At 46.8% G+C, this 19,922-nt stretch overlaps 1 protein-coding gene across 1 annotated transcript; it reads left to right on the top strand.

Moving 5' to 3' along the window:
- Positions 1–2,028: 2,028 nt before the first annotated feature.
- Positions 2,029–5,778, top strand: S1PR4 (sphingosine-1-phosphate receptor 4). Its single transcript, XM_021009107.2, has one exon. It carries the CDS (start codon positions 2,199–2,201, stop codon positions 3,324–3,326), a length of 1,128 nt encoding a protein of 375 aa, XP_020864766.1. The 5' UTR covers positions 2,029–2,198; the 3' UTR covers positions 3,327–5,778.
- Positions 5,779–19,922: the final 14,144 nt, after the last annotated feature.

The raw sequence follows: 19,922 nt of genomic DNA, 5'->3' as shown, positions 1-19,922 counted from the left end.
CTAGGATCTTGATTGATTCTCCCCAGGCCCCTAGACATAAAGGGGTTCTCTAGGGAACCTGTACTCACAGCCTATTAGACCACGCTCTGAGGGAAGAGGTATTTCTCTTCCCTCTCCCCACCTCAGACTGAGCTCTCTGAGGGCAAGATGGGGTCTCTCCTTGAGATTAAGGGCTTTTGAAGTTCAGGGGTCCCATCTCCTGTATCAGACTGATTGAGTCTCAGCGTGCCCTTCTCCTCTTATGGCCAGTTCATCGTTCTTCCCACAGGGGGCGCTGGGCTCCCATCGTGGGTTAACTGTTGCCTGTGAGCTCTCCCCTTCTGGTATCTTGGCGTCCTTTTACAGCCTGTGAACTATTAGTGCATCAACTACTGTCCTGCCTTCTTCACCTCACCAGAATCATCCAACTGTAGAATATTAGAACTGGGAGGGTCCCTAGAACACAGGATGTCAGAGCAGAAGGGTCCTTAGGGCACAGAATATCAGAGCTAGGAGGGTCCTTAGAACAGAGAATGTCAGAGCTGGGAGGGTCCTTAGAACACAGAATGTCAGAGCTGGGAGGGTCTTTAGAACACAAAATGTCAGTACTGGGAGGGTCTTTAGAACACAGAATGTCAGAGCTGGGAGGATCCTTAGAACTTGCAATGTCAGTACTGGGAGGGTCCTTCGAACACAGGATGTCAGAGCAGAAGGGTCCTTAGGGCACAGAATATCAGAGCTAGGAGGGTCCTTAGAACACAGAATGTCAGAGCTGGGAGGGTCCTTAGAACACAGAATGTCAGAGCTGGGAGGGTCCTTAGAACACAGAATGTCAGAGCTGGGAAGGTCTTTAGAACATGGAATGTCAGAGCTGGGAGGATCCTTAGAACTTGCAATGTCAGAGCTGGGAGGGTCCTTAGAACTTGCAATGTCAGAGCTGGGAGGGCCCTTAGGACACAGAATATCAGAGCTAGGAGGGTCCTTAGAACACAGAATGTCAGAGCTAGGAGGGTCTTTAGAACACAAAATGTCAGTACTGGGAGGGTCTTTAGAACACAGAATGTCAGAGCTGGGAGGATCCTTAGAACTTGCAATGTCAGAGCTGGGAGGGTCCCTAGAACACAGGCCCTAGCACACAGAATGTCAGAGATGGGGTGAGGAGGTCCTTAGAACACAGAACATCAGAGCTGAGGTGGGAAGGTACCCTTGGAATATAAAACACAACGTCTAAGTTGGCAGGGCCCTTAGACCCTAGAATGCTAGGGTTGGAAGGGTCCCTAGACCAGAGAAGATAGAATGTCAAAGGGGAAGAATTTTCACTCTCCAACATCCCCCTCAGTTCCTGGCCGGGTCCTGTCTAGCCCCTAGAGTTTCGATGTGCCTGGTCTCTCTGTGTTGTGTCCAGGTGCGTGCATCTGTGCTTTGCTTTTCAGTATCTGTGTTAAGTCCCTCAATGCCATCTGTATTTCTATTTCTGTGTTGTTCCTTTTTGTTAATGTCTACACAGCTGCTGGTTTCTTGTGTATGTCTATAGTCGGTGGGGTGTGTGTGTGTGTGTGTGTGTGTGTGTGTGTGTGTAAATGTCAGTACTGCCTGTGTACTAATTTTCCCCTCTGTGGTTTCCAGGAACCTAGGTTCCAGACTCCCTATCTGGGCTAACCCTTGGCCAGAGCCCTTCCTTGGACAGAGTGAGTTAAGGAGGGCAGCTGTGGCTGAATTATGGCCAAGGGCTTCCATTCTTTAGCATGTACAAGGCAGATCCCTTTCCTTGCTCTTTCCTGTGAGAAAGGACTACATGCCTGAAGGGGGCTTGGAGAAGACCAATTTCCCTTGACAGCTAAGCACCTTAGCCTTACTTGGGCTCCTTCCCCTGCCAGGCCAGGGCCTGTCCAGCTTTGGTCCCCACCTGGGAGCTTTCCTGGGGGCCACCCCGGGCTCCAGGGTTGCTACTCCTCCACCACAGCTGGGGTGGAGGCCCTGCTGGGGCCCTAGCCCCTCCCTGCCCCTCCGCCTCACCCTTGGGGGCACTGCTCCACTGCATAACAGGAAATTTCAAACAACAGGAAACCCTGGCCTAGTCTTCTTTGCTGTTCAAGACAGGCAGGGCACTCCACCCTGCTCCTGCCCAGACACCAAGGTCTCTCTTTGCGTGTGAGTGGCCCTGGGGAATAGCCTCGCCTGGTTTCTTCGTGGTCCCCGGTTTGCTCCCAGGCTGGGTGATGAACCTCTCCTCTTGCCACCGGCTGGTGGACCTCGGGCACCCGGACCTCATCCTGCAGCATTACAACTACACGGGCCGCCTGGAGTTTCGGGGACCACCTGAAGAGGGCCTGGGCTGGCTTCGCACCCTCTTCGTGGCTGTCAGCTGTCTGATCATCCTGGAGAACCTGCTGGTCCTGGTGGCCATCATCAGTCACATGCGCACTCGCCGCTGGGTCTACTACTGCATCATCAACATCACCCTGAGCGACCTCCTCACAGGCGTGGCCTACCTGACCAACATCGTCCTGTCCGGGAGACGGACTTTCCACCTGACCCCCACCCACTGGCTCCTTCGGGAGGGGGTGCTCTTCATGGCCCTGGCGGCGTCCACCTTCGGCCTCCTCTTCACCGCTGTGGAGCGGTTTGCCACCATGATGCATCTCATGGTGGCGCGCAGCGGCAGCGGCGTGGTCCGTGTATACGGCTTCATCGGCCTCTGCTGGCTCCTGGCTTTGCTGCTGGGTCTGCTCCCTCTGCTTGGCTGGAACTGCATCTGCGACTTCTCCAACTGTTCCAGTCTGTTGCCCCTTTACTCCAAGTGGTACATCCTCTTCTGTGTCGTCATCTTCGCCTTGATTCTGGCCTCCATCATGCTGCTCTACGGCGCCATCTTCCGCCTGGTCCGCGCCACTGGACAGAAGGTCCCGCGAGGCCATGCCCATTGCAAGGCCCAGCGCCTCCTGCAGATGGTTATGATGATCCTGGTGGCCTTTCTCCTCTGCTGGGGTCCGCTCTTCGGGCTGCTGTTGGCGGACATCTTTGGCACCGCAGCCTGGGCCCAGGAGTACCTCCGGGGCATGGATTGGATCTTGACCCTGGCGGTGCTCAACTCGGCCATCAACCCTCTCATCTACTCCTTCCGCAGCCGGGAGGTGCGCCGGGCGGTGTTGGGATTCCTGTGCTGCGGCTGTCTGAAGTTGGGTGTTCGAGGGCCCGGGGGCTGCCTGGTCCGGGCCGTGGAGACCCATTCCATCTCTTCCACCGAAAGCTCCCTCCGGCCCCGGGACAGCCTTCGGACCTCCCGCTCTCTCAGCTTCCGGATGCGTGAGCCTCTGTCCAGCGTGTCCAGTGTGCGAAGTGTCTGAGCCCGCTGGAATCCCCTGCCCCCAGCCTCCAGGCCCAAATCCCTCCTCTTTTGCTCTTGCCTTCTGACCGAGGCCCCCCTAAGGGAGGGCAGGTTGGGGGTGGGGCTTTGTGCCCTTTGCTGTGTGAACTATTGGCTGAGGTTCCAGGAATTGTCCCCCCCCCTTGCCTAGTTTCCTGCAAGGGATTTTGGGCAATGATCTGGGGTAGGGGTCCTGGGCTTGAGGCCCGATGTCTTGGGCAAAGAGGATGTTACACCATAGAGCCCGGCAGCCCCAGTGGGCACTGGCAGGATGCCCAGGGCGAAGATCTTCTACCTCTGGGTCTGAGGGAGAGGCTGCTTTGGTGGTCTGAGGCTCTTTGCCGGCAGCTGCCTCCCCCTCCACACCCCTATGGACACCCTACCTTTCTGTTCTGGTTGACTAGGAAGGGTAAGGTTCTTAGGATCACCCTAACCCCATTCTTCCTTGGGTCAGGATTGCTGAGGAGTGCATGCAATGCTGAGGCTGCTGGGCCAGGCAGAGTGGGCAGCTCACAGACTGATGACTTGTTTTAGAGGGGACTTCAGAGAAGGTAGGGGGGCCACGGCAGTCAATTAAGCTGCACGGGGAGCCCTGTGTACATGGGCCCTGGAGAATGGACTAAATGTACTACAGTGGAATTTGAAGCATGAATTGGAAATGTGTGGGCAGATAGGGGGATTAGTCCTGGGATAGGGTTTCCTTAGGGACATATCTGTGCTGTTGCATGTGCATAAGGCACTAGACATTTGTGTATGTGTGTAGATCTCAGAGTCAACAGAGTTCCCCTATGTGATAGCACATAGAGAGGTCATCTTGTTCACCCCTTTGTCTCCAGAGCACTTAAAGTGTCTCTGATGGAAGAGATTGCTCACCCCTCTGTCTTCAGAAATCTCTAGGGAAGGAGATTCCAGTCTTCCTGTTAACTGAAGGTCTGAATGTGGGCACGCATGTATTCGGACATGTGTTAAGTGTGTGTGTAAGTTCATTTTAATTAACTTTATAGGATCACAGGGTTCAGAGCCCTGTGGGACTTCAGAGATCATGACCTGGGGCTTGTGAACCTATTGTGTGTGGTTTTTTTCAAATTTCGATAACTGCATTTCAACATAGTTGGTTTCCTCTGTAATCCTATCTCTTTTGCTTTGTGCATTTAAAAACACGATTCTGAGAAAGGGTCCACAGGCTTCACCAGACTGCCTCCTAAAAGGGTTAAGTCCACAAAGAAAGGTTAAGAATCATTGATCTAGTGCAATCCACTTATTTTACAGATGAAGAAACTGAGGCCCAGAGAAGAAAAAAGCTTATTTGTAAAAGAGACAGAGAATATGTATGTATATATTAGAATGTGATTGTGTGTATAGGGATGAGTTTGAGGGAGGAATTGAGTGACAGCCTTCCAAATAACCGTTGATCTTGGTGTTTTGGGTTTGTTTGTTTTTTTTTTTAAATCAACTACAGGCTCCTCTCACTTCTCTTCACCAACCTTCCCCCTCTCTAGTTCTGGGGGATTTATCTGAAAGTCCCAGTCCCTGAGTCCCCTGGCCTGAGACCATTCTCTCTATCTTCCAGTTTCTGAGAGCTGTGCCTTCCCTCTTCCCCTACCCATAGGCCCCTCCTTTCTTCTCACACTTACATGTTATTTTTCACAAATTAAAGAGGAACTGTCAGCCAGTGTCCAGTCATTCAGGGAGATGTGGGGTGTAGGGCCCCATCCATAACCATTCTAGGTGGACAGTGGGCATCTGAAGTAGTCAGGGCTGGAAGATGGAAAGGGCAGAGTTCTGAGCCCTGGGCCTGGCCTCTCTGAGCCCAGATGGCAGCAGAGGACCTCTCTCTGCCCCTCTCCTCTTTTGATTTGTGTTTCCACAGCCTCCTTCCTTCTTTCCACATTCCCTAGGTTGACTTATTTCTGCATTTTCCTAGAACAATGGAAGGAGGCTTGGGCTGGCAGTCTGGGAGACTTGGGTTCTATCTCCAGCTCTGACAGCATCATCTTGGGCAAATCTCGGTAGCCTCCACCATCAGATGAGAAGGTTGTACCTATAAGACCCAGCTCCCAGCTCTGACATTCCTGGTGCTCTGATGTTCCATGTTCTAAGGGCCCTCCCAGTGCTCACCTTCTGTGTTCCAAGATCCCTCTTAGCTCTGACATTTTAAAGTCTCTCTCAGCTCTGGCATTTTTTGGCTCAAAGGTTTTTCCCAGTTTGATGTCCCATGGTTCTAGGCATGGTGTGCATGAAAAAGAATCCAGATGGGGAACTGGAATGTCATCTCTGGAGGTCTTCAAACAGGCTAGAGGACCATTTGTCAGGAATATTAGAGAAGGGACAAAATTGTCTCAGAAGTCCTTTCCAGCTGAAATTCTCTGATCCCCTCCTGGGAGGAAAACAGCCCCAGGTAATAGTCAATAAACATTTTCTGATAATGGCAATGTGGCTGAGGACTCATTCTTGATTTTGACCTCCAGACCACCTTTTGGGTAGGCCCAGACCTGGCTCAGAAATACCCCCTTCCCTCCCTCCCTCCCTTCCCCCACACCAGTTATTGCCTTGGAAACAGGAAGCATAGGGCTGGTGCTAGATGTGGGAGGGTATGAAGTGGTGACCGTTGAGGAGGAAATAGCTAACACCCCAGCCGTGGTACTGAAATGAATCTTGCTGAAAGAGATACCAGACACAAGAGAGTTGTCTGAGATGGTATTGGTCACAAATGTGAAGGGAGGCCCTGGTGCCCTCCCCGGGTGGGAGACAGCTGTGGTTCTTCCAGGAAGATATGTAAAAGCGTTGGGTGTTCTTAAGGGTTTGTGTTCTAGAGTTCCCAATGGAGGTTCCATTAGCAACTTCCCAACCCCCACCCGGTCCATTGGCCCCTTTTGGAGAAATTACAGGAGGACATGGTGTCATTAGAGGGAGGACCCATGCAGATAGATCAGAGATTCCTCCACTAGATGCTGAGCTCTGGAAAGGCACAAATGGTGTCTTAGTCAAGACTTCAGTGCTTTAGAGTTGAAAGGACCTTGAGATCATTTTGACATATCACAAGGTCATAGATTTAGAGACGAAAGGGATAAATCCAATGAAAAAACAGAGTTGCAGAGGTGGTGTGTCACTTGCCCCAGGTTTCAAACTCAGGTCTTCTGACTCTAAATTCAGGAGTCTTTCTACTACCCTACGATACCTTCGAAATTTGTTACCTCCTGCAGCGTCCAACACAGGGTGTTACATAAGGGAAAACATTTCCCGACAAATCTTTTATTTTATTTAAATTTTCAATGAACAAACATTTATCTTCTCTTCTTCCTACTCCCCCTCAATTTAAAAGGAAAAACAAAAAGGAAAATGAAACTCTTGTAACATATGTAACATAGTCACTGTGTAACATTCAAGCAAAGCAAAGTACTACATTATATAGGAAGATCCTAATAAATGGTTGTTTAATGGCTTAAATGGATGGGGGATGGATGGATGGATGGATGGATGGGTGAATGGATGGATTGGGGGATGGATAAATGGATGGATGGGGAGATGGATAATGGATGGATGGATGGATAAATGGATAGATAGATGGATAAGGGATGGATGGATGGGGGATGGATGAATAGTTGGATAAAGAGGTGGAAAAGGGAGGCAGCATGATGTAATGGAAATCTTACTGGGTTTAAATCTGAGGGTCTGTCATTTACTCATACCCCTGTGACCCTGAGTAAATCCCTTAGTCTTGTCACTGGGAGGAGAGAGTGAGGCCGATGACTTGGCACAGCTCTGCCCCATTTAAACCTAATTCACTCACAAGTGAAGACATCACCCTCGTGATGTCATTGGTCCTCTTCAAGAACTATTCTAGGTGGACAGTGGACATCTGAGGCAGTCAGGGCTGGAGGATGGAAAGGGCAGACAACAACAATGACCTCTAAGGGCCTCAGTTTCCTCATTTATGAAATGAGGTGATTGGTTGTTCTGAATCTCAGTTTGGAATTAAGAAAAGAGATTTAAATCATCCACACCTGTTGATCCAGCATTCTGATTATTAGGCATATACCTCTAAGGAAGTCAAAGACAGAAATGAAGATCCAACATATTATGCTAAAATATTTATATCAATTCCCTTTGGAGTAGTGAAGACTGGATAACAAAGTGGAGGCCCATCAGTTGGGGACTGGCTCAGAAAAGGATGGCATATGAATGGATGAAATATTGTGTGGCAAGAAATGATGAATCTAAAAAATTCAAAGAAATGTGATAATAGCTTGGAATAACAACTAGCACTTACCTAGTGCTTCAAGGTTTGCAAAGCACTTTACATATTTTATCATCTTTGATAATGTATCAGAAGACTTATATGAACTGATGCAGAGTGTAATAGCAAGAATGAAGAAAACAATAGACTCATTGGCTGATGGCTAACGAAAAGATCGCTGAAGGAAGCTGACTTCTCAGTAACAAAAGATAAGGGAGGTCCCTAAGAACAAATAATGAAACGTATCTCCTATTTCACAGAAGAGAGGTGGGGGACCAATGGGGTGAAATATTGTTTACATTGTCTGATTCAGTCTCCGTGTGGGGTATCTTAGCTTAATTGCTTCTTTGTCCCAAGGATGGGTTCAATGGGGAGGGAGGTTGGAATGATTGTGATGTGCAGACAACATGCATTAAAACAAAACAATAACAAAAACAACAATAGTAAAATGAGAGGACTGAAGGATATAACCCCTCAGGTCCCTAAGAGCTTTAAATCTAAGCTTCTATGAGAACAGAGTCATTGGCCAGCGTTCCCAACCAAAGGGCCAGCATTTGGAGGGACTTTGCAACAAGCAAAACTGTCAGACAAGGGAATGGAGCTCCTCAAGGAGGAGTGAGTTTCCCATTACTGAGGGTCTTCAAGCAGAGACCGGATGGCCCCTTGTCCAGGGCTTCTTTTTTTTTTTTAATTTTATTTTAATCTTTTTTTTTTTGGTCCAGTTTTAAAGGATATTCATGATTTGGGTTGGGGCTTGGACTAGCTGACTTTTGAGAAACCCCTCAGTTCTGGGAAGATTCTAGAATTTTCATGCTCTTTTTAGCAGAAGGGCTATGGGCTGATGCAGAGGTCCTGTTCTCTTGTTTCTCTGAGATCAAACGAGATAATATTTGTGAAAAATGCTTAGCACAGTGCCTGGTGCACAGTCGGCGCTCTATAAATGCTTATTCTCTTCCCTCCCCTCTTTGGAGTGAGATCATCTATGTAAGCCTTTCATTTCACAGATGAGGAAACTGAGACCTATTGGCTGTCCTTCGTTCTCAAAGAGGACCAAAGTGACATCACTATGTTAGAGTCAAGTTACAGTGTCTGACTGTGGCTCGTCATACTGATACAAGCTCACAATGCTCTACCACAGGTCGGGCACAAATAGTTCATGTGAACATTTGGGGTGGATTCTCTAAATTTGCGCAGCGCACATCTCTTTGGAGTTATTTCAATTCAGCTTTGCTTATAGAGCACAGCACCTTCTCTGATGTGGGGATGACATGCTGGGCACTCCTGTGCCAGTGTCTCCCATGTCACAGAATCAATTGCAAAGTTTTTGAGAGATACCTAGAGAGCGTCTTTGTATCGCTTTTTCTGACCGCCGTGTGAGCACTTGCTTGTGTGAGTTCTCCATAAAATAGTCTTTTTGGCAAGCATGTGTTTTGCATTTGAACAACGTGCCCAACCCATTGGAGTCGCGCTCTCTGAAGCCGAGTTTGAATGCCTGGCACTTCAGCTCAAGAAAGGACCTCAGTATCTGGTGTCTTATCCTGCCAGGTGATCTTCGGAATCTTCCTAAGATGATTCAAATGGAAGCGATTCAGTTTCCTGGCATGGCGCTGGTATATTAAAAGGACAACAGAAGAGGATATTGCTCAATGTTACACAGCTAGTAAATGGCAGGGGTGGGGTGGGGGTGGGTGGAAGGAGTGGGATGGGGGGGTAATCTGCCCCCAGGATAAAATATAAAACTCTCTGACTTATAAAGCCTTTTGTATCCTGGCCACTTCCTAACTTTCCTGGCTTCTCACACCTTATACCCAGTAAGCAGTGATAGTGACATTGACCTCTTTGCTTTTCCTTGAATTAGACCCTCCAGTTTGGGGCTTGGGAATTTTCACTGTCTGTCCCCAGTGGCTGGAATGCTCTCTCCATCTCCACCTCCAGTCTTCCCTGGTTTTAGTCAAGTCTCACTTCCACAGGAAGCCTTTCCCCGTCCTAAATTCTGAAGGCAGTGCCTTCCCTCTGGTGAGCACTAATCAAATTCCATGGCTGTGTCTTGTATGCCCATAACTGTGTGCACTAGATTGTGAGTTCTTTGAGGGAAGGAACCCATTTTTCCTTTCTCTGAGTTCCTAGTGCTTAGCACGGTGCCTGGTGCCCAGCAGGTGAATAGATGCTTGTTGACATATTATGCTCTCCTTCCCTAAACCCAGCTCTCCTCCTGCCTGGGCCATTCCTTTCCTGGTGAACAAATGAATCTGTTTGTGTTACAATGGAAAGAATGAGTGATTTGGAATCAGAGGGCCCAGGTGCAAATCAAGCTACATTAAGCTATGAATTGTGCTTCAGTTTCCTCATCTGTAAGTGAGAAGATTGGATGAGATGCTCACTGAGGTCCCCCTCACCTCTTAAACCAATGATCCTTGAATTTGTCAGCAACTTCATAGCATGAAGGGTGAGGGTGGGTGGGGTCAGACCTGGGGGTCTTTAAAAGAGGCTGGAAGATCACACCTTTGGAATTTATGGAAAGGATTCCTGCTCAGTTATTTGTTGGGCTAGGTGTCCTCGGGGGCCTCTCCCAGCTCAGATATGCTCTACGTTAGTTATCTTGGAATCTGCCTTAGTGCCTAGCACTGTGTTGTACAGTAGGTACTCACTTATTAGCTGGGCTTTGGAGCAATCAGAAGGTATTTATTAATCACCTACTATGTGCTAGGCACTGTGTTAGGCTCTGGCCCTCAAAAACTTTACATTCAATAATAATATTATTATATGATAATACATAATAATTATTATGGCTTAATTTATATAGCACCTTAAAGTTAGCAAAGCACTTTGTGTACATTCATTCCTCACAACAACCCTGTGGAGTGGGTGTAATTATTATACCCATTTTATAGTTGAGGAAACTGAGGCAGGTGTTATTATCATACCTGTTTATAGTTGAGGAAACTGAGGCAGAAAGAAGTTAAGCGACATACCCAGGGTTACATAGCTAGGAAATATCTGAGACTGGATTTGAACTCAGGTCATCCTGAGTCTCAAGTCCAATGTGATATTCCCTATACCACCTAGATGCCTCAACTAAGGGAATACAATATATTCATAATAAACTCAAACAGGATGTATACAAAATAAACAGAGAAAGACTGTAGCAAGAGAAAAGGAGAGGCAGCTAGGTGGCACAGTGGATAGAGCACTGGCCCTGGATTCAGGAGGACCTGAATTCAAATGTGACCTCAGATACATAACACTTACTAGCTGTATGACCCTGGGCAAGTCACTTAACCCCATTGCGTAACCAAAAAAAGAAAAAGAAAGAAAAAAAGAGAAAAGGAGAGGGCCCAGAACAGAGCCACAGGGCATGCCCCAATGTGGAGGGTGGTCCATAGGTAATAAACCTGCCAAGGAAATTGAGAAGAAGGGGCTGGTTGTGCAGGAAGGGGACCACCACGGAGGACAGGCACAGAAACCGCGGGTGAAGAGAGAATCCAGGCGGCGGGGAGGGCTGCAGGCTGCGCCTAATGCTGCTGAGAGGTCAAGAATGGGAGCAGATGGCAGAGAATTGAGAAATGAGAGGGAGGGGGAGAAAGTGAATGTGGGGACTGGAGGCAGCTTCTTGTTTCTTGTTCTAGTAATTTGACAGTGGAAGGGAGAAGAGGTATGAGATGCCTTCCAGTGGCTAGTGAAGGTCTAAAGATGTGGGGCAAAGTTTGGTCATGCTTCTAAGGGGTAGGGAAGAAAATAGTGGGTATGGACACATATGTGTGTGTGTGTATACATATTTTATATGTGTGTGTGTGTGTGTGTGTGTGTGTATATATATATATATATATATATATGGCAGAGAGAGAGAGAGAGAGAGAGAGAGAGAGAGAGAGAGAGAGAGAGAGAGAGAGAGAGAGAGAAAGAGAGCTGGAGATGTTTGTATGTATGTATGTATAGATAGATAGGGACTGGACTTGGAACAAGGCTACGAGGAAGCTCTCTGTCCTATGCAAGTTGGCAGCTTCTTTGGAATTTATGGTCAGAGGATGGCCAAGGTCTCTGAGAGATTAAATGACCAGCCCAGAGTTACCCAGCCAGTATGTGTCAGAGGTGGGACTTTCCGGCTGGCTCTGAATCTTTCCACAGTGATGAAAAGGAGATGGACAATTAGGAAGGGAAAGGGTGAAAAAGGGGCAAATTCTTGGGGAAGACAAGGAGGAAGGGATCAAAGCAGGGATGTATTGGTAAATGTTTAATGACAGGCTCCCCCAAAAAATGTACGCAGGAAATACTCTTTAAGTGTAATTTGCATCATTAATATTTCTTCATCACTTTCTTATGTCTAATCAATCAACAACAGAAGATCAGGCCCTGATTTGTAGCATTTGACCATTTCCAAGGTAAAATGCTCACACTAAACATTTAATCATTGGCTCTTGGGAGCCAGTATGAACTTGTTCCAGCTCACCCCTGGACCAAGGGCACAAAGCAAGAGGTTGGCATTGGCAAGGAGGCTTGTCTGTTCCTTCAAGACTGGAGCACAGGAGAAGAGAGTGAATGTGGGATGGTATTGAGGGGATTGGAAGGATGGAATCTGACAGAAGCCCCATGGCTTCAAATTTTTCAGCAAAGTAAGGGTTGTAGTCCTCTGATGAGGGCTGGGGTAGTACAGAAGGTTTGGGGAGAAGAGAAAAGGTTTGGAAAAGCCACCATGGGGAGCGGAAGGGAGAGTCAATCAGGGAAGATGAAAAGGGTTGGCTGTTGGGCAGTGGTGAGGACCCAAGTGAGTTGAATAACATTAACTTGTAGTCACCCATTGCATTGGCTCTTCTCTTGGCACCCACCAGCAAGAGAGCAGAAGAGAGTCTGGATGGTTGGAGAAGTCCAAGGCTGAAGTCAGGAAAGGGATGAGGGGGACAAGGAACCTGAGGGTGGAAAACGATGTAATGTTGAACCAGGTGACCAAAGAGTATAGATTGTGGAGGGGCAGAGCCAAGATGGTGGAGTGAAAAAACCCCTCCAAATACCCATAAAAAATGGCTCTAAACAAATTCTAAAGCAGTAGAACCCACAAAAAGACTGAATGAAACAAATTTCCAGCCCAAGACAACCTGGATGATTGATTGGAAAGGTCTATCATGCCAGGCTGGGAGAGAAACGCAGTTCAGTGTGAGCACGCAGGCAAGCCAGGACTCAACCAACCTGGAGCAGGCCTCAGAATCAAAGGCAGCTGTGGCGGTTTCCAGACTTCTCAACCCGTGAACGCCAAAGACAATTTGGAAGATCAGCAGGAAAAGTCTGTGACTTCAGTGAGAAAGAAGCTCGGTCCCAGCCCCAGTCCCTGCGTGTCCCCCAGGGCGGCGGCTGCTTCTTGGGCTTCAGGCTCACAGACTGAGGGAGAATCGAGTGGCTGATCAGAGGGGAATTGCAGGGATCTCTTTGCTGGTGCTGAGGCAAGATTCTCTTGCTTTACCTGTGCTTGGAATGGGGTCACAGTTCTGGGTGGTGGTCCTGGGGTGAGGAGTGGTGCTAGTGTGGTAGTAGAGAAGAAATCCTCCTCACAGTTTCAAGGCAGAAAAGAGTGTTTGTGGTCACTCATAGACCAGAGCATAGGCCAGGAGAGGAGTAAACACCTTACCCTTGATCATAGCACCTTGGAGGAACTGAAAATTTACAGGTCCCTAGAAGTATCTCTGAAAGCAGCTGCACAAAACCCCCGAAGCTTGGGACAGTACATTCTCCACATTAGAAGACGATCCCTACCTTAACAAAATGTTTATAACTCAAGTAATTGGACAGGATCATGAGCAAACCTCGCAAAAAAAGTCAGACCATAGAATCTTTCTTTGGTGACAAAGAAGATCAAAACATACAACCAGAAGAAGACAACAAAGTCAAAGTTCCTATATCCAAAGCCTCCAAGAAAAATATGAATTGGTCCCAGGCTATGGAAGAGCTCAAAAAGGATTTTGAGAAGCAAGTAAGAGAAGTAGAAGAAAAACTGGGAAGAGAAATGAGAGTGATGCAAGAAAATCATGAAAAACAAGTCTAAAGGAGACCCCAAAAAATACTGAAGAAAATAACACCTTAAAAAATAGCCTAACCCAAATGGCAAAAGAGGTCCAAAAAGCCAATGAGGAGAAGAATGCCTTAAAAAGCAGAATTGGCCAAATGGAAAAGGAAGTCCAAAAGCTCACTGAAGAAAATACTTCCTTAAAAATTAGAATGGAGCAGTTGGAAGCTAGTGACTTTATGAGAAATCAAGACACCGTAAAACAAATCCAAAAGAATGAAAAAATAGAAAACAATGTGAAATATCTCACTGGAAAAACAACTGACCTGGAAAACAGATCCAGGAGAGAGAATTTAAAAATTATTGGACTATCTGAAAGCCATGATGAAAAAAAGAACCTAGACATCATCTTTCAAGAAATTCTCAAGGAAAACTGCCCTGATACAGTAGAACCAGAGGGCAAAATAGACATTGAAAGAGTATAGATTGTGAAGGGAGGAAAGCGAGCCCATTAAGTGGCAATGATCTGGAAAATCAGGGAGGGGCTGAGCAACTGGAGATTGAGGAAGAAGATTAGATTGAGGCACCAGGAGAAACTGGAGGCAGTATGATGTGGTGGACAGAGCATTTGACTTGTAGTCAGGGACCTGGGTTTGAATCCTGCCTCAGACAGTAGCTGTGTGACCTTGAGCAAGTCATTTAACCTTTTGGAGCCTCAGTTTCCTCATCTGTAAAATGAGGGGAGTTGCACAGGATGATCTCTAATATTCCTTCCAGCTTTCGGTGAATTATGGTCACGTAGTGGGCAACTTGGTCTCCTTCAACGGTATGCTGGTAAATGTTTAATAACCAGCTCTGTAGGGAAAAAAATGGCTCCAGTGAGTTCAAGCTGGCTCCAGTACATCCCTGTCCCTGTTCCTCCTCCCTTCCTCCCTCTAAATCAAAAGAAGATACAGGAATACCTCCTTCTCTGGTCACCTTGTGATTACATCCTGGAGGCAAACCAGCTCCAGCATTATAAGTCAGATAGAGGAATTTCAGAGTTAGGGTCTAGGAAGGAGGCATGCTTGTGGATGCTGATTGAGGTCAAAGGCATGTGACCTTCTCTGGGTGAAGCTGAGGTGGAAAACTTTAAACAACAAACGGGGTTTTCTAAGTCTATTGAGTAGTAGGGGGAGACATAGTCAGATCCGCACTTTAGGAAGATCCATTCAACAGCTGAATGAGAAGAGACTGGACCAGGGTTTTGACAGGACATTTGTAGAGTGAAGGTGCAATGTAATAATGCCCATTCGTGTCCTTCAAACTGTTTCATGATGAGATTTAAGCAACCTCTCTGGTATAACAGTGCACATCTGTAATCCAGTTATGGGGGAGTCTGAGGCTGGCAGATCTTTTGAGCTCTGGAGTTCTGAGCTGCAGTGGGTTCTACCAAATGGCGGTCTACACTGAGTCTGGCATGAATATGGTGAACCCCCAAGAGTGGGGAGCCACTAGGCTGCCTAGGGAAGGATGAACTTGTCCAGGTCAGAAATGGAGCACGTAAAAGCTATGAAATGATAGTAGTTTGGGACTGTGAGTAGCTCCCGCACTCCCAGCCTGAGTGAGATGGGAAGACAAAATGTTAAAGAAAACGTCTCAACTTCCTGGGACCGTACAACTAACATTATGTTGTCACTGAATTGTGTTTTTAAGTCCTTTCTGTCAATGCATGCTTCTGAGTGTTTAATGCTTAATATTTCTTTTGTATGGAGGAAATAAATACCTGTCCCGTACCTGACTCATATGGTATGTGAGTACCTTTTTATTTCTACCATTGAGAACACCCTAGGCATGAGCCAAAACCTAAGCTTAAGAAATTTTTTTCCTGCCTTGCTGGAATGGGGGACTAAATGAGCCAGTGTGAGAAAATGGAGCTTCCTGTTACAGGCCACACTTCCCCAGGACCCAACCAGGTCTGGACCACATGCCTGAGTCCAGAGAACACGAGGTCCTCAAATGTAAAGGGAATGGTTGCAATGCCCTAGCCTAGCCCTTTGGGTCCAGTCGCTGTTTCTACGGTAGAAATGAATCAACTAGGCTCATTGGTCATTGGCTCCCCCTGGTGGCCATTGTGGTTGAGTCTCTAGCTAGCTCACGAGAGCCTGTCCTGGAGACATGGTGGGCCTGTGTTATGAGGATGGCTCTTAGCTAGAACTTTGTAAGAGAGCATTGCTTCTTTGAGCCTCGTGGCTCACAGGGGCTGAACAGATCCAGCAGAGAGGTTGTTGGGCTGGGAATCCTATCTGTTTGGCTGCTCCTCAGCCTCCTTTACTGGATCTTCATCCAGGTGACACCTTTAGTTCCCTGTGGTTGCCCCCCAAGGTTCTGTCCTTGGCCTTCTTCTCTTCTCCGTCTATACTGTTGCACTTAGCAACCTCCTTGGATCACCGCGCCCCCTACCTTTCCAGTCTTCTTACCTCGCACTCCCCTCTGAGTCCTTTATGATCCAGTGGCCTCCTGGCTGGTTCTCAAGCACGTGATACCCCCATTTCCCAAATCGGTGCCTTTTCACTTGCTGTCCTGGAATTTCCTGCCTCCTCACCTTTGCCTCCTGGCTTCTCTGGTCCTTGGAGATTCAGCTCAAACCCCACCTTCTGCAGGAGCTCCTCAATGCTAGCATGTTTCTTATCTATGTCTCGTATATCCATAGTTGTCTGTCCTCTCCCTCGTTAGAGTGTGAGCTCCTTGAGGCTGGCAATCATGCGTTTGACTTTCTTCGTGCCCTCAGCATTCAGCACAAGGCCTGGCACGTTGGTTGTTCTTGTTGGTTAGTCTTTTTCACTCATTTCCAACTCTCCGTGATCCCTTTTGGGGTTTTCTTGGCAAAGATACTAAAGTGACTTGCCATTATGTCCTTCTCCAGCTCATTTTACGGAGGAAGAAACTGAGGCAAACAGGGTAAAGTGACTTGCCCAGGGTCACATAGCTAGTAAGTGTCTGAGGCTGCATTTGAAATCAAGGCTTCCAGGGGCAGCTAGGTAGTGCAGTGGATAGAGCCCCGACCCTGAAGTCAGGAGGACCTGAGTTCAAATGCGGCCTCAGACCAAACACTTCACACTTACTAGCTGTGTGAGTCACTTAACCCCAATTGGCTTAAAAAAAAAAAAGAAATCAAGGCTTCCTGACTCTAGGCCCAGCACTTGATCCACTGAGCCAGCTAGCTGCCCCCATAAGGCCTCGCACACAGCAAGCACTTAATAAATGCTTGTTGACTTGTCTCAAACACCTAGCTTCTCTTCTTAGTCCCAGCCCCAGCTCTGTGTGATCTGAGGAGTTGCTTTCCCCACTTTGTGAACAAGCTCTTGTCTGTAAAATTGGAGAAAATCATTGCTGTCCCCTAGGTTTTTCCTGTCATCGTGACTGAACAGCCTGCAGATCTCTAACACGTCTCCTAAAGGACTCCCCAGGGACACATTTTGTCCCTCATTCTTCTCTTCTTTCTTCCTCTTCTCTCTGTTTTTTTTCTATATGAATATATATTAGATGACTTCTATTTGCTAAGCTATAAGTCTACAATCTCCTTCTATTATCCACCAGGGAATTTCAGAGAAGAGGAGACGGGGCTTGTGAAGAGCCCAGGGCCACAGCTTGCTGTCCTTTGGTCTCTGTGGCCTTGCACCGGCTGCTTGTCCCCCAGGCCCGAGATATTTTCCCTTCCCATAGATGCTGTCAGAGTCCTTGGCTTCCTTTATGATTCAGCTCAAATACCACCTTCTTCGGGAACTCTTTCCTAGTCTCCCCACTTGCTTCCACTCTAAGGTTACCTTCCATGTATCTTGTATGTCCCTTATTTTTTTCCCAATCAATAAAATTTTTTAAGTGACTACCACATGCCAGGCACTGTGCTAAGCAGTGGGGATACAAAAAGAGGCAAAAGACAGCCCCTGCCCTCGAGAAGCTTACAATCGAATGAGAGAGAGACAACAAGCAAATAAATATATACCAACCAAGCTATGTACAGGATAAATAGGAGATAATTAACAGAGGGAAGGCACTGGCATTGAGAGGAGTTAGGGAAGGCTTCTTGTAGAAGGGAGGATTTTAGTTGGGACTCAAAGGAAGCCAGGGAGGTCAGTGGTCAGAGCCAGAGAGAATGCCTAGATCAAAGAGATGGAGTGTCTTGTTCATGGAACAGCCAGGAGGTCAGTGTCACTGGATTAAAGGGTAAGTATCAGGGAAGGCATAAGAAGACTGGAAAGGTGGGGAGAGGGGGTGCTAGATTATGAAGGGCTTTGAATGCCAAACAGAGCATTTTGTCCTTGATCCTGGAGGCAACAGGGAGCTGCTGGAGTTTATTGAGTGGTGTGTGTGTGCGTGTATGTGTGTGTGTGTGTGCGTGTATGTGTGTGTGTGTGTGTGTGCACATGCGTGCGCACGTGTGACGTGATCAAACCTATGCTTTAGGAAAATCACTTTAGTGGCTGACTGGAGGATGGACCAGAGTGGGGAGAGACGAGGCAGGTAGACCCATCAGCAGCCCATTGTAGTGATCCAGGGATGAGGTGACGAGGGTCTGTGCTAGAGTGGTGGCAGTGTCAGAGAAGGGGGCACGGGCTATCTGAGAGATGCTGCAAAGGTGAAATTGAAGGTCTTGGCCACAGCTTGGATGTGGGTGGTGAGGGATAGTGAGGAGTCCAGGCTGGGTTATAGCTTGTGAGCCTGAGGGGTTAGGAGGATGGTGTTAGCCTTCACAGTAACAAGGAAATTAAGAAAGGAGAAGGAAAGATAATGAGTTCTGTTTTGGACGCATTGAGTTTAAGTTGTCTTCTGGACATTTTAGTTTGAGCCGTTAGAAAGGCAGTTGAAGATGAGAAATTAGAGGTCAGTAGAGTGGTTGGGGCAGGAAAGGTAGAGTTGAGAATTGTCAATGTAGAGCCGGTAATTAAATCTATGGGAACTGATGACAAGTGAAGTAGTATTGAGGGAGAGGAGAAGAGGGCCCAGGACAGAGCCCTGAGGGACACCAATGGTTAGAGGGACGATGTGGAGGAGGATCCTGCAAAGGAGACAGAGAAGGGGTGGTCAGAGAGGTAGGAGGAGAACCAGGAGAGAGTGGTATCCTGAAAAGCTAGAGAAAAGACAGTATTAAGGAGAAGGTGATCAATAATGTTAGAGGCTGCTGAGAGGTTGAGGAGAATGAGGATTGAGAAAAAGCCATTAGATTCAGTAACTAAGAAAACATTGGTAATTTTGGAGAGAGTTTTGGTGGAGAAGCTAAGAAGCCAGATTCTAAGGGGTTAAAAAGAGTGAGAAGAGGAAATGGAGACATCTATTGTAAGAGGCCTTTTTGATAAGCTTACCTAGTTACATGTTGTCCTTTCCAATTAGAACATGAGCTCCTTGAGAGCCCTCATAAACCCCCTTGTTTTTAATATTTAAATTTTTTTTGCCTTTCTTTTTATTCCCAGCATTTTGCATAATGCCTGGAACATAGAAAACACCTTACAAATGCTTGTTGAAAGCTCCAAAGGGGTGAGGTACCTGATTTAGAAATAAAGACATCATAAACAAATTAAAGGAGAATGGAAGAAATTGCCTGTCAGGTTTATGGATAGGAGGAGAATTCATAACCAAGAGATAGAGAGGTTCTCAGGTGAAATGGGTAATTTTGATTGCCTAAAATTAAAAAGTTTTTGCACTTTTTAAACAAAAACAATTCAGCTAAATTTAGAAGAGAAGCAGGTAAGTGGGGGGAAAAATCTTTGAAGCAAGTTTCTATGACAAAGGTCTCATTTCCAAGATAGAAGGAATTGATTCAAATTTATAAGAATAAGAGCCATTCCCCAATTGAAAAAGTCAAAATACATGAACAGGAAGTTTGCAGAGGAAGAAATCCAACCTATCAATAGCCATATGAAAAAGTCCCCTAAATCACTAATAATTATAGAAATGTAAGTTGAAACAACTCTGAGGTATCACTTTGCACCCATCAGAATGACAAAAGTTGACAAAGGAAAATGACAAATGCAGGAAGGGCTATGAGAAAATAAGTATAATGAACTATATTAGTGGAGCTGTGTCCAGCCATTCTGGAAAGCAAAGCTATTAATCTGTGCATACCCTCAGATCTATTGAGATTTCACTATTAGATCTATTTTCCAAAGAGACCAAAAAAGGAGGAAAGGGACCCACACATACAAAAATGTTGATAGCAGCTCTTTTTGTAGTGGCAAAGAATTGGAAACTGAGGGGACGCCCATCATTTGGGGAATGGTTGAATAACTCGTAGCATATGAAAGCAATACTTTCAATGTGCTGTAAGAAATGATGAAAGGGATGGTTTCAGAGAAATGTGGGAAGACTTG

The sequence above is a fragment of the Phascolarctos cinereus genome, unplaced genomic scaffold (assembly GCF_003287225.1).
Source record: "Phascolarctos cinereus isolate Bilbo 61053 unplaced genomic scaffold, phaCin_HiC Scaffold_4;HRSCAF=312, whole genome shotgun sequence".
Taxonomy (NCBI): Eukaryota; Metazoa; Chordata; class Mammalia; order Diprotodontia; family Phascolarctidae; genus Phascolarctos; species Phascolarctos cinereus.
This window is presented reverse-complemented; position numbering and strand designations above follow the sequence as displayed.

Excerpts from the sequence above, each read along its gene's own strand:
- S1PR4 (XM_021009107.2), top strand. The coding sequence starts at position 2,199 with ATGAACCTCTCCTCTTGCCACCGGCTGGTGGACCTCGGGCACCCGGAC.